General features: G+C 58.0%; 2 protein-coding genes across 8 annotated transcripts in view; both read right to left on the bottom strand.

Annotated features, from left to right (window-relative positions):
* The window catches only part of GNB1L (G protein subunit beta 1 like), a 40,936-nt gene that overhangs the window by 26,344 nt on the left and 1,367 nt on the right, over positions 1-13,225 (bottom strand). For 2 of the 7 annotated variants that reach the window (XM_072953221.1, XM_072953219.1), the window contains one exon: positions 7,724-8,515. The exons of the other annotated variants lie outside the window; for them this stretch is intronic. The gene's annotated coding sequence lies outside the window, so the exon portion shown is untranslated. The remainder of the gene's footprint in view (positions 1-7,723; positions 8,516-13,225) is intronic. 7 annotated transcript variants of the gene reach the window in all.
* On the bottom strand, positions 9,615-12,466 carry RTL10 (retrotransposon Gag like 10). Its single transcript, XM_006219020.4, is given in 4 exon segments — positions 9,615-11,315; positions 11,317-11,783; positions 11,896-12,069; positions 12,071-12,466. Coding segments are annotated over 4 exon segments (1,218 nt in total). The 5' UTR covers positions 12,329-12,466; the 3' UTR covers positions 9,615-10,996.

The following is a 13,225-nucleotide window of genomic DNA, read 5'->3' as shown; positions in this document are numbered from 1 at the left end:
TTTTATATAATTCTTCCAGAAAACAGAAAAAAGGGAAACATTTCCCAATTTTGAGGCCAGCATGACCCTAGTACCAAAACCAGACAAAGACAACACAAGAAAAGAAAACCAGAAGCCAGTATCTGTTATGAACACAGATGTAAAAATCCTCAAAAAAATGCAAATCAAAGCCATCAGTATATAAAAAGAATAAACCATGACCTCCTAGGGTTTATTTCAGGAAGGCAAAGCTGATTCAACATTCAAAAATTAATGGGTACACTCCACCAGATTCACACACGAAGAAGAAAAACCTGGGAACACATCAGCTACATGGATATAGAAAAGGCATCTGGCAAAATTCAGCACACAGAAATGTGATTTTTTTTTCTTTAACACCTTTATTGTGGTATGATTCCTGTACAGTCAACTACACATATTTCAGATGTACAATTTGGTGAATTTTGATAGATGTATGCACCCATAAAACCACCACCACTATCAAGATAGCTAACATTTCCATCACTCCCCAAGAGGTGAAATTTTCACCATTCACAATTTTTACAACTCTCAGTAAGCTTGGTCCGTAACAGAAAAATGAATACATTTGACTTCAACAAAATTACAAACTTTTGCCCTGTGAAAGATGCTACTAAGAAAGTGAAGAAACAAGCTACAGACTGAGAAAAAATACCTGCAAATCATGTAACCAGAATGTATAGAGAATCCTCACAATTCAGTAGGAAAACAAAGAAAAGTCAATTTAAAACGTTAGAAATGGGCAAAAGATTTACATAAACACTTCAGCCAAGATCCGCAAACGGAAAATAAGGACATGAAAACATAGCACTTCTGGGCATCATGGAAACAACCACCACCACAGGCACACGCACTGCAGGCGTCCACAGTCAGAGGCCAGCCACGCCCGCAGGGGTGACAGAAGCTCTCACACGTTGCTGACGGGAATATACTGGGAGCAGCACTTTGGAATAAAGTTTGGCTGTTTCTTAAAAAAAAAAAAAAGCCCCAAACTGGGACCCATTGAAACATCCATCGCAGGCTGAGCATCAGTGATTTACACACACGCCACAATAAAGGGCCCAGCACTGGTCATGGGAATCAGCCTCGAAATCAAGACACCGAGTACACGCAGCAGGAAAAAGGGTCAATACCGTGATTCTATCTACACAAAATTCGAAAAAATGCAAGCCACCTACAGCGACAAGAAGCAGATGAGTGGCACCGGGCAGCGGCGGAGCGGCGCTAACAGGTCAAGCGGGAACCCTGAGGTTTCCCTAAGGACAGGGCTAGCTCACGTCTCCAGTGTGGCGATGCTCACACAGGTGCCGGAACTTGTCAAATTAGCCACTTTAAATATGTGCACTTCACTGTGTATCAGTAATACTTTTAAAAAGTTCAACAGGAACTAAACGACCCAGTTTAGAAATGCACAGAGCAGCGAAGCTGGGAGCACAAGACGGTGCTCGGCAGCAGCAGCCCTCGGGGCTCAGGAGGCAACCAAGTGCGGATGGGGACGCTGGTGGGGACACCCAGTGCATCCTGCGCACAGCACCCTGGACAACGCCTGGGCGGCTTCCGGGAACTCGAAGTTGAGTGTCACGTTGCCGGAGACCCTGCCTCCGGATATTTATTCCAGAGAAATGAAAGCGATGTGTAAACAAAAGCCCGTCCCTGGCTGCTCCTCAAGGTTCCACTCAGAATCTGCCCAAATGCGAAATAACCTAAATGACCCCATTCCTGAGCAATAACAAAAGGCACCAAGTATTGATAGGTGCAGCACCGTGGACAAACCCCAGAGAATCACGGGGTGGAGGGGCAGGCTACAACTACGTGGCCTTCTTCACACAGAGTTCTAGAAAGGGCGGGGCCAGGTGGACGGCGAGACTGGAGGGGCCGGGGCCGGGGCCGGGGCCAGGGCCGGGGCGAGCTGACCACCGGGGAAGTGAGAGGAGGGCTCTGAGGCAGAGGTGTGGTTTGCAGACACGTGTTAAGACTCCCTGTAAGTGCGTGACAGGACAGTCACGATTGTGGGAAGGACCCACGAGTCCACAGCGATGGGAGAAATGATCCAAGAAATACACAAAGGGGAGAGGAGTCAAATCTGTGCAGAACTCCCACCCTGGCAGGGGTGTGCGGGGTGGGGTGGGGGGCTGCCTTCCTAAGAGAGCAGCCTGGAGGGGGCAGCTTCACCAGGGGCCCTGACCCCTGCTACCAGCAGGTGATCGAGGTCAGCACACCCCCGATATGACGTGATGGCTCCTGAAACCCAAACCCCAGTCTAATCTCAAGAAAAAGATGTGACAGTCCCAGTGGAGGGCCCTCATGAATGAGGGGCAATGGGAGGCTCACAGCCAAGAGGACCCCAAGAGGACCCAAAGGAGATGTGACGACCAAACGTCATGGAGTCCCCAGTGGGTCCTGGACGGGAGGAGGGCTGAGAGAAAACTACGGACATCTGAACCAGCTCCGGGCTGGGCTCCCACCAGTGAGGCACTGGCCCATCTCTGTGGGCACCTTTCCACCGCCGCTTGGTACCGTACTGGGCCGCTGCCCTCTCCGCCATCTTCTGGGAGGCTACTTTTCAAATAAAATACATTGGACAATATTTGGAGGCTGTTTTTTCTCCAGCTGCATTTAGTGGTATTTTATTTACCTAATATGTCATGAAAACCCAGTCTTCTGCATGGATTGTTCTGGCTTTAGAGCCAGTTTCTAATCCAGTCCAGGTGAATTTAAACAGACGTAAGGCCACTCTTTAAGTGCTTCCCGTATTGAAATAAATATACCATCCTATTTTTGCCCTAATGTAAACAGACTTAGACTCATCAGTAGTGCCGACACAGGGCGGTCGGTACTCAGTCAGGCAACTTCCTGGGATCTTTCACCATCTCCACCCTATTCCTCCCAGGAGCAGGGCGGCACGCGGGAAAGGGGGATGCTGATCCAGCAACACCGTCTTCTCCACAGCAGCACAGTCATTCTGGTGGGAAGACTTCAGGCCAGGAGGAAGAGACCCCCTCCCTCCGCACCACCCAGGCCACACCTGGACAGGCTGTCCTGAGCAGGGCAGACCACAGCAGGGCCTGAATCCCAGAACTGGCCCTCAATGCCATATTACAGATGCAGTGGCCTGGATGGTCCAGGCCAAGTCACTGGGAAACCTCTGCTTCACACCAGGAACTGGGGTCCTTGAAGTGCAGGGAGACCAGGTGAGTCAGCAGGTACACACACACAGCATCGACCACCAGCCCACGACACAGGGCGATCCTCCAAGTCATCCCCTCTCATGACTGAGGAGGCCCCGGGGTCAGCAGCCCAGCCAGCATGTTGGCTCACCGCTCAAGACGGGGTGGGGGCACCCTGCGAGTGACACCCAGGCCATAAATAAGGCCAAGGACACACACCCTGCCCCTACAGAGAGGCCAGGCCTGCCCGTGAGGACACGGCCCCCTGCAGAGAGGCCAGGCCCGCCCATGAGGGCTGTGGAGAAGCTGTGCTCCAGGTGAGACAGGGCGGATGGTGGGGAGCGGCCTGAGGGAGCAGATGACCATCTCTGTCCCGTTACCTGCCATTCTCGGCCACAAAGGACTGCACGCGCTCCCGGGCCCAGGAAAACACGCCGCGCCGCCCCGCCCACCCTGTGGGCTGCCGGCGCAGGCCCAGCCGGGGAGGGACCCGGAGGGTCGGGCCTGCCATGGCAGCAGCCCGCCCGCACCCACGCAGCCCCTCCTGGCCCGAGCGCAGGGGCAGCTTTGCCCGGGGAACTCAAACTTCACAAAGAAACCATTTCTGGACGGGGCTCTATGTGGCCGTCCGAGTCAAAGGCCCACTTCATCGCTCCTTTCCAGGCCCGGGCGTTGTCAGGGCCCCTTCCCCTTTGAAGCCTCGGTGAGTGATTGAAGCGTCTCCTTCTGAGGGGCAGAAAGCGCCGGCCGGTAACCCGACTCTAAGCCCCGGGATAAAGGTAGTTTGTCTCCTCTCAGCCCGTCTGTCAACACCTCCTCAGTAATTAGCCCTAATTATTACCGAGGGCCAGCCTCCCATTCGGTTATTAAATCAGAAATAGAATCGTGGCCGGGCATCTGTCAACGCCCGGCTGGCGACCTTGGATTCATTGAATCCTCTGTCAGTATCCGTGGCTTCAAAGATGGAGATCCCATCCCAGGGTGGGGGTGGGGGGGATGTGGGGGGGGGACGGTGCCACAGGCAGCCCTGTGCACTGCGGGCCTCAGAGCCCAGTGCGGACAGGGAACCGGGCGCCATCCCTGTACCGCCTTCCCCAGGACAGGCCCTTCCCACCTCCCCCGGCCCTGATGTACCTCTGTGTGCTCCTGGGGGTGGGGTCCCAGGCCTGCCTGCCTCTGGCACAGTGTTGCCCAGCAGCTGGGGGGCAGCCTCAGTGGTGCCTGACTGTGCTGGGCCCGGGGCTGGCAGGCCTGGTGCCGGCTGTTCTGGGGGCACAGGGAAGACTCCCAAGCCCAGCCTGGGCCCCTCGTGGGCAGGGCATCTCCCTGTGACCTGTGAACTGCACAGCGAACTCAGAGGACAGCTATGTACACGGTTTTTGGGGTGCAGCCGGGTGCTGTGCTCCTGAAGACCCCAGGGAAGATGGCCACCCACCCCCTCGTCCTGGGCCCGAGCCTCGTATTCCATCCAAGAGAAGCAAGTCACTTCTCCCACAAAGCTGGGCTGCTTCCGGCTCCCAGGAGGGGACACTGCCTCTCCAGCAGGCCCCACACCCCAAGCAGCAGCGGCACCGACCTCACCTCCCTAGGGCAGCATCCCAGGCCCCCCGGGGCAGCTGAATCCCGTGGAGCCCCTTGGGGCTTTGTGCGCCCCTCCTGACTTGCCCCCGCGTTTGGGGAAGAACACAGCAGAGGGCAGACTCCTGGGACCAGGCTCCTCTTTGGGGGTCAAGGTCCACGTGCTGCACTGGGTGCACGGGCAGAGCTGAGTAGGCCCCTCCCACCAGCCCACCGCACCCGACCTCCCCTAACCCGCCACCACCACAGCAGCAGTGAGCCTCCTGGAGCCTCGCATGGCGGGCAAGGCGTGAACACACGAGGTGTGAGAGGTGCTTCCTGCAGCTGCGGGCACTGAGCTGCGAGTGGGACTCCTTGGGACTGGGGGACGGGCGTCCTGGCTGGGCTGAGAGGAAACACCAGGGTGAGGGCTGCCGGGTCCATGGAGCCTGGGGATGGCAGGAAGGAAGCCCACTGGGCGTTTTCAGTCGGCCTGTGGCACTTACGGGCAGGGGTGGGACCTGGGCCAACAAGAGGCTGCGGCCTGCTTGCTCCTGGGGAAGAGCTCCGAGTTTTACAGGAAACGTGACCATCCTAGGGCTACTGCCAGCTTCTGGGGCCACTTCCTCCAGGAGGTCTGGTCCACTGGGGCCAGCTGCCTAGTGCTGACGGCTGCACCCAGACAATGCTCCCAGGGGCTGGTGCCAGGGGGCCCCTAAGGGTGGTGCTGGGGGGCATGTTCTTCCGGGGTGCAAGTGGCTGCTCCTGTGGCAGAGGCCACCTCGAGTGGGGAACACGCCCAGGGATGCACCACACATCCCCAGTTGTGCACCGTGCCCACACCTGTCTGGTACACGTACACTCACACTGACCTCACGGGAGGGACGGTGGGCAGGGCGCAGCCCTGAGGCAGACTCTCTCCAGTTTACAGGAGGCAAGAGAGAGGCTTGGAGAAGTTCAGCAACTTGCTGGGAGTTGGGGGACAATGAAGGGACCGGGAGGCCATGGCAGGCGCAGGGGCAAAACCGCACTGGCCCAGGCCACCCTCCCAGGTGCCACCACCTGAAGCCCCTTTGCACCCTGTCATTGGAGAACACTGGGCCAAGGTGGTGAGGCTGCTGTGCCCCAGGGGACAGCACACTGACCAGGTGCCTGGCCAAGCCCATGCCTCTTGGATCCCTACCCTGCAGGCCCTCATGGGCCTCCCACCTCCCCACCCACACATGGCCTTTAGAAAGCCTTGCCTACGGCATAGAAGTATACAGTGGAGAGTCTGCCCGAGGACTCGTGGGGGGCAATGTGGCGCTTCCAGCAGCCACAGTTGTCTCTCCTCACAGGAGGGTGAGAGAGACAAATGCCACCACGTGGTGTGGTGGCACAGTGGTCAGCCCTCGCCCTGGGGGCACCGTGTCACTAGTCTGCCTGGCCTAGCAGAGTCTCTGGCTGGCAGGAATGCTGAGCTTGCTGTCTCCTGGGGCTAACAGCCCAGAGGCACAGCGGGGAGGAGCAGGGGTCTGGGCTGTCACGCAGCAGCCACACTTCAGCCATGAAGAGTGGCACCCACCAGGCAGGGCGTGGGCTCACTCCTGACCACTGGCCCAGGCTCCCTGCCCAGACCATGGGTGGAGAGCAGCCCAGGGACGTCCCTCCCTGCCTTCGGACGGCCCCGCCAATGGGGAGACAGGGTGCTGGGCAGGTGGACGAGCACCCCCAAAGCAGGAGGACAAGGAACAGGGTGCCCTGCAGGCCAGGGGCTCATCCCTGGCTCACCCTTCATGCCCTGGAACAGACCACCCATCTATAGCCCAGAGAGACAGTGAGCTCAGGGCGCCTGCCATCCCGGACATCGTGCTGGGCTAGGCAGTCCAGCAACACGGTGCCCCCAGGGTGAGGGCTGACCACCCCTAGAGCTGGGTGACGGCCACACCGTGGTCCCCTGTCCCACCCTCTCACTCTGTGTTTGGGATAAAACATGTTGCAAAAACCTGCTAAGATGATTTGCAGAACAAGGGTAGAGGGGTGGTGTTTCTCTATCAGATAATGAAGACTCAGTATAGAGCCACTTAATTAGTGGGGACAGGCCAGACCAGAGAGCCAGGCATGTACAGGGCAGGGCACCAGGGACAGGTGCAGCCAGCCTAGCACCAGCCTGATGCTGGAGCCCGTGCCCTGTGGGGAGGTGAAGCAGGGTGCTATCGGTCAGGACTGACTAGGTCATGCTGTGGAAAACACAAGCCCCAAAACTTGTGGCTTCACACATCCAACGTTTATTCCCCACTCGTGTTACAGGTGAGGCGCAGGTGGGCGGGTCTGCTCTTCACAGGTTGTGATGGCAGCAGATCGTCTCTGTTAGTTACAAGGAGATTCCAGAGTCAACGTAAAAGGAAACATCCGAACTTGGAAATACATGGTAATGTCTGTGCACCCTCAGGCAGGGAGAGGCTTCTTAGGAAAAGGAGTCCTGGATACGGGACAGTGGGGCACGTCGTCGGGGGCTGGGACAGCTCTGCACACAGGGACCACGTGGAAGGGTGCTGACGAGCACTGCCCCAAACTGCAAAAACGAGAGAGGAATTCAGCTCAGGCGTTACTGTGGGCTAAGCTGTGCCTCCCTCCCCTGACACTGAGTTCTACTCCCAGCACCTCAACGTGGCCGTGCTTGGGGGTGGACCCTTTAAGGAGGTAATTAAGGTTAAATGAGGTCACACGGGTGGGTCCCAATCCAACAGGACTGGTGTCCTCATGAGAGGAGGATGCAGGCACCCTGGGGACGGCCATGGGGACACAGGGAGATGAGGGTGTGCACAGGCCAAGGAGAAAGGCCTCAGGAGGAACAGCCTCATGACACCCAGACCTCGGACATCCAGGCCCAGAACCAGGAGGAGACACACTGTCGTTTAAGCCCCGCTGCCCGAGCAGAGGCCCGCAGAGGACAGTGGGGACTTGGCTGCGGGGCTGGGCCATGCTGAGAGCCCACCCACCTGTGGAGATCAGTGCTCACGAAAGGGGCAGAGGCTTCTTGGGCCGCTAGACGGGGCAGTCAAGCGCACCACCTGTGCTTCACAGTGGTGGAGGGATGTGTCCGGAGGAACCATCCACGTCGGCCGAGGGACAGCGATGGACGGGATTGCGGAGACACCGGAGGTTCCTTTCTGCAGTACTGGTGCCCACCCTGACAACTCGGCCCCGGCAGCCCCGTCACCTTGCTCCTCCCCGCTGCACCTCTGGGCTGTTAACAGTTGCTGGGGCTCCGGCCAGTGCACAACGTGGTGGCATTCGGCCCTCCCCCCTGCCCCGTGAGGACCAGCTACTCCGATGGGCTTGGAGGTCAATGCCACCACAGAGCAAGCAGCATCCATCCGCAGGCAGGCCCACGGCTGCTACGGCCAATCCTGGCCTGTGATGCTCCCACCAACAGTGCCAAAGAGCACCTCCACGCCTCCTGCAGTCCCAGGCACCTAGGACATCCAAGTTCTGGAATCACAGCAGAGAAACAGTTCACCCCCAATCTCCCTGTGTACTTTTAAGACTTTTTAACATTAACTCTGTCCCAGAGTATGGCTGGTAGAGGCAGGTGCCCGGTGTCACTGTTCCCGGTGACTGACCCGTTGCTCCAGTTCTTTTCGTAGAATGGTCCACCCTACCCCCGTTAATAAGGAGCAGCACCACGTGTGTGAACGAAATCCCTCTGTTCGTTTGACTTTATCTCAGAGTTCTCCGTCCTCCGCTGCTCATCTGCCCACACCGATTTCGAAGTCCTCTCATTCTTGCAGCTTTAAAAAAATGTGAGATACAAAACAGGACCTCATCCTCCATACTTCCAGACATAGAATTTTCCGTGGAGTCAGGTGCTTCAAAAGCCCTCCCACAGTGCCCCATGTCGTAGCTTTAGGAAATGAAACCTCCGGGTATTTCCAAGGGAGTGAGGGACAGACACGACCATCTGGAAAGCAGGCCCCAACACCCCAGCCCACCCTGAGCACACCCAGCAAACCCTGCCAGGCCATGTGTCCCCAGAGCACCGACCCCCGGGTTGCCTGCCTGCCTGTGCAGAGCCAAGAGTAGGGAATGACCCAAGGGCCTTCCTGCCACCGTGCGCGCAGGGCTCACTCCTGGCCGTGTGCTCCTCCCCCCGACAAGGGGAAAGCAGGTGGGTCATCACCTCTGTCCAAAGGCAGGGCACAGCTCCCTTCCAGACTCCCCTGACTGCACCACGCAGGCACCCTGGAATGGGCAGCCTACAGCCTGGCCACCAAGCCTGCCCTCCTGCCCCTCCCTTCATGGTGCAGGCCCGATGGCAGGATCTGTTCTTCACAGGCCATCTGTCTGGTCTCTGCCCAAGTCCCCTCAGGCCAGTCCCGCAGAGCCAGCCCTCAGGAGAGGTGTGCTACCACAACCCAGGCCCCAGGAGCTGTCTGGGAGGACAGGTCCCAAGAGGCCCAGGAGTCACCAGGGAAGAGGACAATCTCGAGCTGAAGGAATTCACTCCAGGTCCACTAAGTGGAAGCAGAAAGGGCAGGCTGGGCAGAGGGGCGCTGACTGGGTGTCTGTCCGAGGGCGGCTCCAGGCTCTGTGGCCACAGGCATCTCACCAGCTCAGACAAGAGTCCTGACATTGCCAACAACCCTGGACCCACAGGAGGGCCGGGCCTGAGTGACAGCACGGGGGCAGCAGTGCGACCAGGCTGGGCAGGACCGTCCAGATCTCACACCTGATCAGTAAAAGCCACCGCCGCCTCAGAGTCTTTCCAAGATGCACAGCTACAAGTGCTGTACTTACTGGATGTCTGAGCCTTAGAGTAACTCTCAAGTAACACCACCCGGACCCAGGGCCTTTTCCAGCAAACTACTGAATGAAATAATCCCAAAGATATCTATTTGACTTAAAACGTTTTACCCACTTGTTACTGTTTTTCCTAAAATGAATCGTTTCAGTTGCAGTTCACATTTCCACTTATGTTTCCCTCCTACTTTCCAAAAAGGTGCTCTGCTTTGTTTCCACAATTGCAAAACCCAAATGGACTGGAAATGCTTGCCTACCTGCCCTCTGTGCAGGGGCACTGTGTCTGTCCGGTGCTGACCTCACTGGTCATTAGGAAACCTGCCCCGTGCAGGGTGAGCCCTTCTCCACCCCAGCCCTCTGGCCCTGCAGCCCCACAGTTCTGGTCCACTGCTTACTCCCCACTCGACCTCTAGCCACACTGCCCCCACCGAGCCTCCTACTCCCACCCACTCTGTCCCAACCCCTTCAGCCAGACCCTGCGATGCTCCAAGCCCCCATCAGAAATCACACGTGCAACGCTGACTGGGCAGTGGGGCCTAGGCCTCTGCTCCTGATGATGGGCAAGGACTCTGCTCAGTCAGCAGCCACCACACCACAGCTCAGCCATGGGCTCACACACATTTAATGAGCACCGACTGTGTACCAGGAGCACAAGGCTGACTGAGGGAGAGCCCCTGCCCTAGAGCTCAGTCTACCCAGAGACATGAGTCATTACTGTGTCGGGGTCTGAGCAGTGACATAAGCCATGCACACACGGGCAGGGGAGCAGGACTGCTGGAGAGCAGGAGGGAGGGCAGCACAGGCCCGGGCCGCCTCCTGAAGACCCGGCATGACTAGAAGCTCCTACAGCAGGGCAAACGCCTGGGAGGAGCTGGTCTGGCAAGGAGGTGCCCACCACACCTCCCTGTGTCCAAGCCTTCTTGTGAGGCAGGGATGCCAGGAGGCCCACAGGGAAGCGCCCTCCTCTGCCAAGACACCCTACTCACACTGGATAATGAAAGGAGCTGCCTCCTCCATGCAGCCTTCCTTAATTTCCAGCCCACAGGACAGAGATTACACGTGGTGAACACTGAGGCAGGGGTCCAGGCAGGTATCACACAAGAATCAAGCCCAAAGGGCTGGCATGGCAGACCCAGTCCAGTCCCAGCCAGCACGGAAGGAAGTCAGTTTTGGGGGGGAAGGAGGGAGACAGTCACAAGGACAGTACAAATAGCAGGTGGGGAAATGATCGACCAGTGGGAACAGGCCAGGTGAGACGGCACTCCCCAATAAGATGTGAAGATGTAGCTGAGAGCTGGGGGGGAGGCAGCCTCTGGGCCACTGGGGGAGTTGGGGCCTGAGGGGCAGGGCAGAGGCCAGTGTCCTCCTGTGCTGGGGGTGTGGTGCTAAGGAGCCGTGTATGCTCAGACAGGTGCACCAATGCCCAGTAACAGGGCAAGTGTACAGAGAGACACCTGGTGCTACATCTACAGTCATCTGGCAATGCCACTGTCCTGACAGGGGGCTGGGGGCTCCTTGGCTATGCAGGCCACTTCATCATGAGAGGGCACTGCTGCACCTGCACATTCAGAATCCAGGGCTGTGGGCTGGGGCACGGGAGGACATGGTGGCTCTCTTGGGGTCTCCGAGGCGTCCACTGCCCTCTGTGGGGTACCTAAGGGTGCCTCCTGGTCTCCCTCTGTCTCAGAGACCTCCTGTGTTTTCTGGCGTTCTGGACCCCTTGGGTGAGCGGGACCTGGTTTCTGGGCAGAGGGTTTAGTAGACTCTGTAAGGGCAGGGAAGTCTGGAGGCCACCACCCCTGGCTGGGAGGAAGCTGACCCCCCAGGACCAGGAATGGTGTTGCATGCAGAACTGGACCAGGTAGGAGGCTCCGCGGGCCTAAGGCTGCTCTCCGTGGCTAGCTGCTGCTTGGACAGAGCATCTCTGGATGTGGAGTCAGAACTACAAACAGCAGAGGTGGCCAGAGCAGCTGGGACAGGCCTGGGAGGAGAGCCCACGTTGAGTGCCAGGGCCTCAGAGAACCAAGCTAAGTACTGTCTTAGCACAGGCAGCTGCGGGGCTATGGGCGGCTGGCTCGAGGCCGGAGTCAAAAGGTGGGGAACCGCAGCGTGGTACTCAGCGAAGTTGTTCAGGGCTTAAATAACTTCCTCAGGATCCTGGCAAAAGAGCTCACAATTGTCAGGCAAGGGCAGGTCCCCATTGAGCTAGGGGGCTGCCCACGCCCAGGCCTGGCCCATCAGGAGCCCAAGAACCTCACACTGGATAATGAAAGGAGCTGCCTCCTCCATGCAGCCTTCCTTAATTTCCAGCCCACAGGACAGAGATTACACGTGGTGAACACTGAGGCAGGGGTCCAGGCAGGTATCACACAAGAATCAAGCCCAAAGGGCTGGCATGGTTGTCCTGGTAGTGCTCAAAGTGGAAGGACATGAAATCACCCAGCTGGGCCAAGAAGCGGTTCAGCAGCCAAGGGGAACCATCGAAGGTGCCTGGGTCTTAGTCGGGCACCCAGTGGAAGTCCACCCAGAGGGGGCCATGGGCAGAGTATGCGCATCACTGGGGGCCCACTCTCTGTAGGCTTACCGCCAGGAGCAGGGCCCGCTGTGCTCATCTGCTCCGTGGTTGTGCGCACGCACACAAGGTCCCCACAGCAGGGCTGCTCGATCCAGAGATCCACCAATGGTGCATGTGTGACCCCAGGAGAGGCCCCATCCACCTGCTGCCAAAGGCATGCACTGGCGTAATTGGCTGCCACCCAGATAGGATTGCGAGGGCCCTGCCGACGGCACCAGCCTTGAGGCATGCTGGAAGCAGGCACAAGCTGCCCCGCCAACTGCGCGAAGGAAGAGGAGAAAGGAAGAGACGTCCAGGCAGGGTGGGCAGAAGGCACACGGGACACAACAGGACAGAGGTGGCTGGAGAGGCTGTGGCAAACCCTGGCGTTCCATGCAAGCGCTGAAGGGCTGACAGCTGCGGCCTCAGAATAGCAGAGAGGAGCGATGGGACTGTCAGATGCAGGCCACCATCCAAGGCAATCTGTCCAAAAACAAGGTGAGAAGAGCAGGAACTAGGCCCAACCATGACCACTGGGCAACAGGGGGCCAACCTGGGCACCCCACCCAGAGCTCTGAGTGGGAGAAGGCTGGGAGGCCTGAGAAGGTGGCAAACACCACCTGTGATGCTGTAAGAGCCAGATGTGATGTCAGTGATGTCAGTCCCAGGAAAAGGAAGGGGCCAGACCAGAAGCCCCTGGGCTTCCCCAGACAGCCTGGATGGCTGTTGGGGAATTTCAGGAGAAGGATAACAACAGTAACCCATTCACTGAACGCTCTATTCATGCCCAACGCTGACCCCGACGAGGACGAGGCTGGTACTCTTACCACCCTGAAGCAGAGTGGTGAGTGAAATCTCTTGTCTGCAGCCACACATCAACTAGCAAGTGGCGGAGGCAGCTGACCCGGCTCTAGAGACCACACACGTCACCACGCGTTACCAGGCCAGTTACGGACTTCATTGTCCTCTGAACCATCCCCCAACCGCCCCAAACACAGCACCGCTAAGAACACTGCCGGCATCATGACTGCCTTCTACATCACAGCACCGTGACAGTGTAGGTGCCACCTGCCTGCCTTCTCCCAGGCTTCTGAGACTCACCTCACTACCCAGCGTGCAGCCACCCCCACCTCAAATAAGCTCCCCG

This window comes from Vicugna pacos, chromosome 32, assembly GCF_048564905.1.
Source record: "Vicugna pacos chromosome 32, VicPac4, whole genome shotgun sequence".
In the NCBI taxonomy this organism is placed as follows: Eukaryota; Metazoa; Chordata; class Mammalia; order Artiodactyla; family Camelidae; genus Vicugna; species Vicugna pacos.
This window is presented reverse-complemented; position numbering and strand designations above follow the sequence as displayed.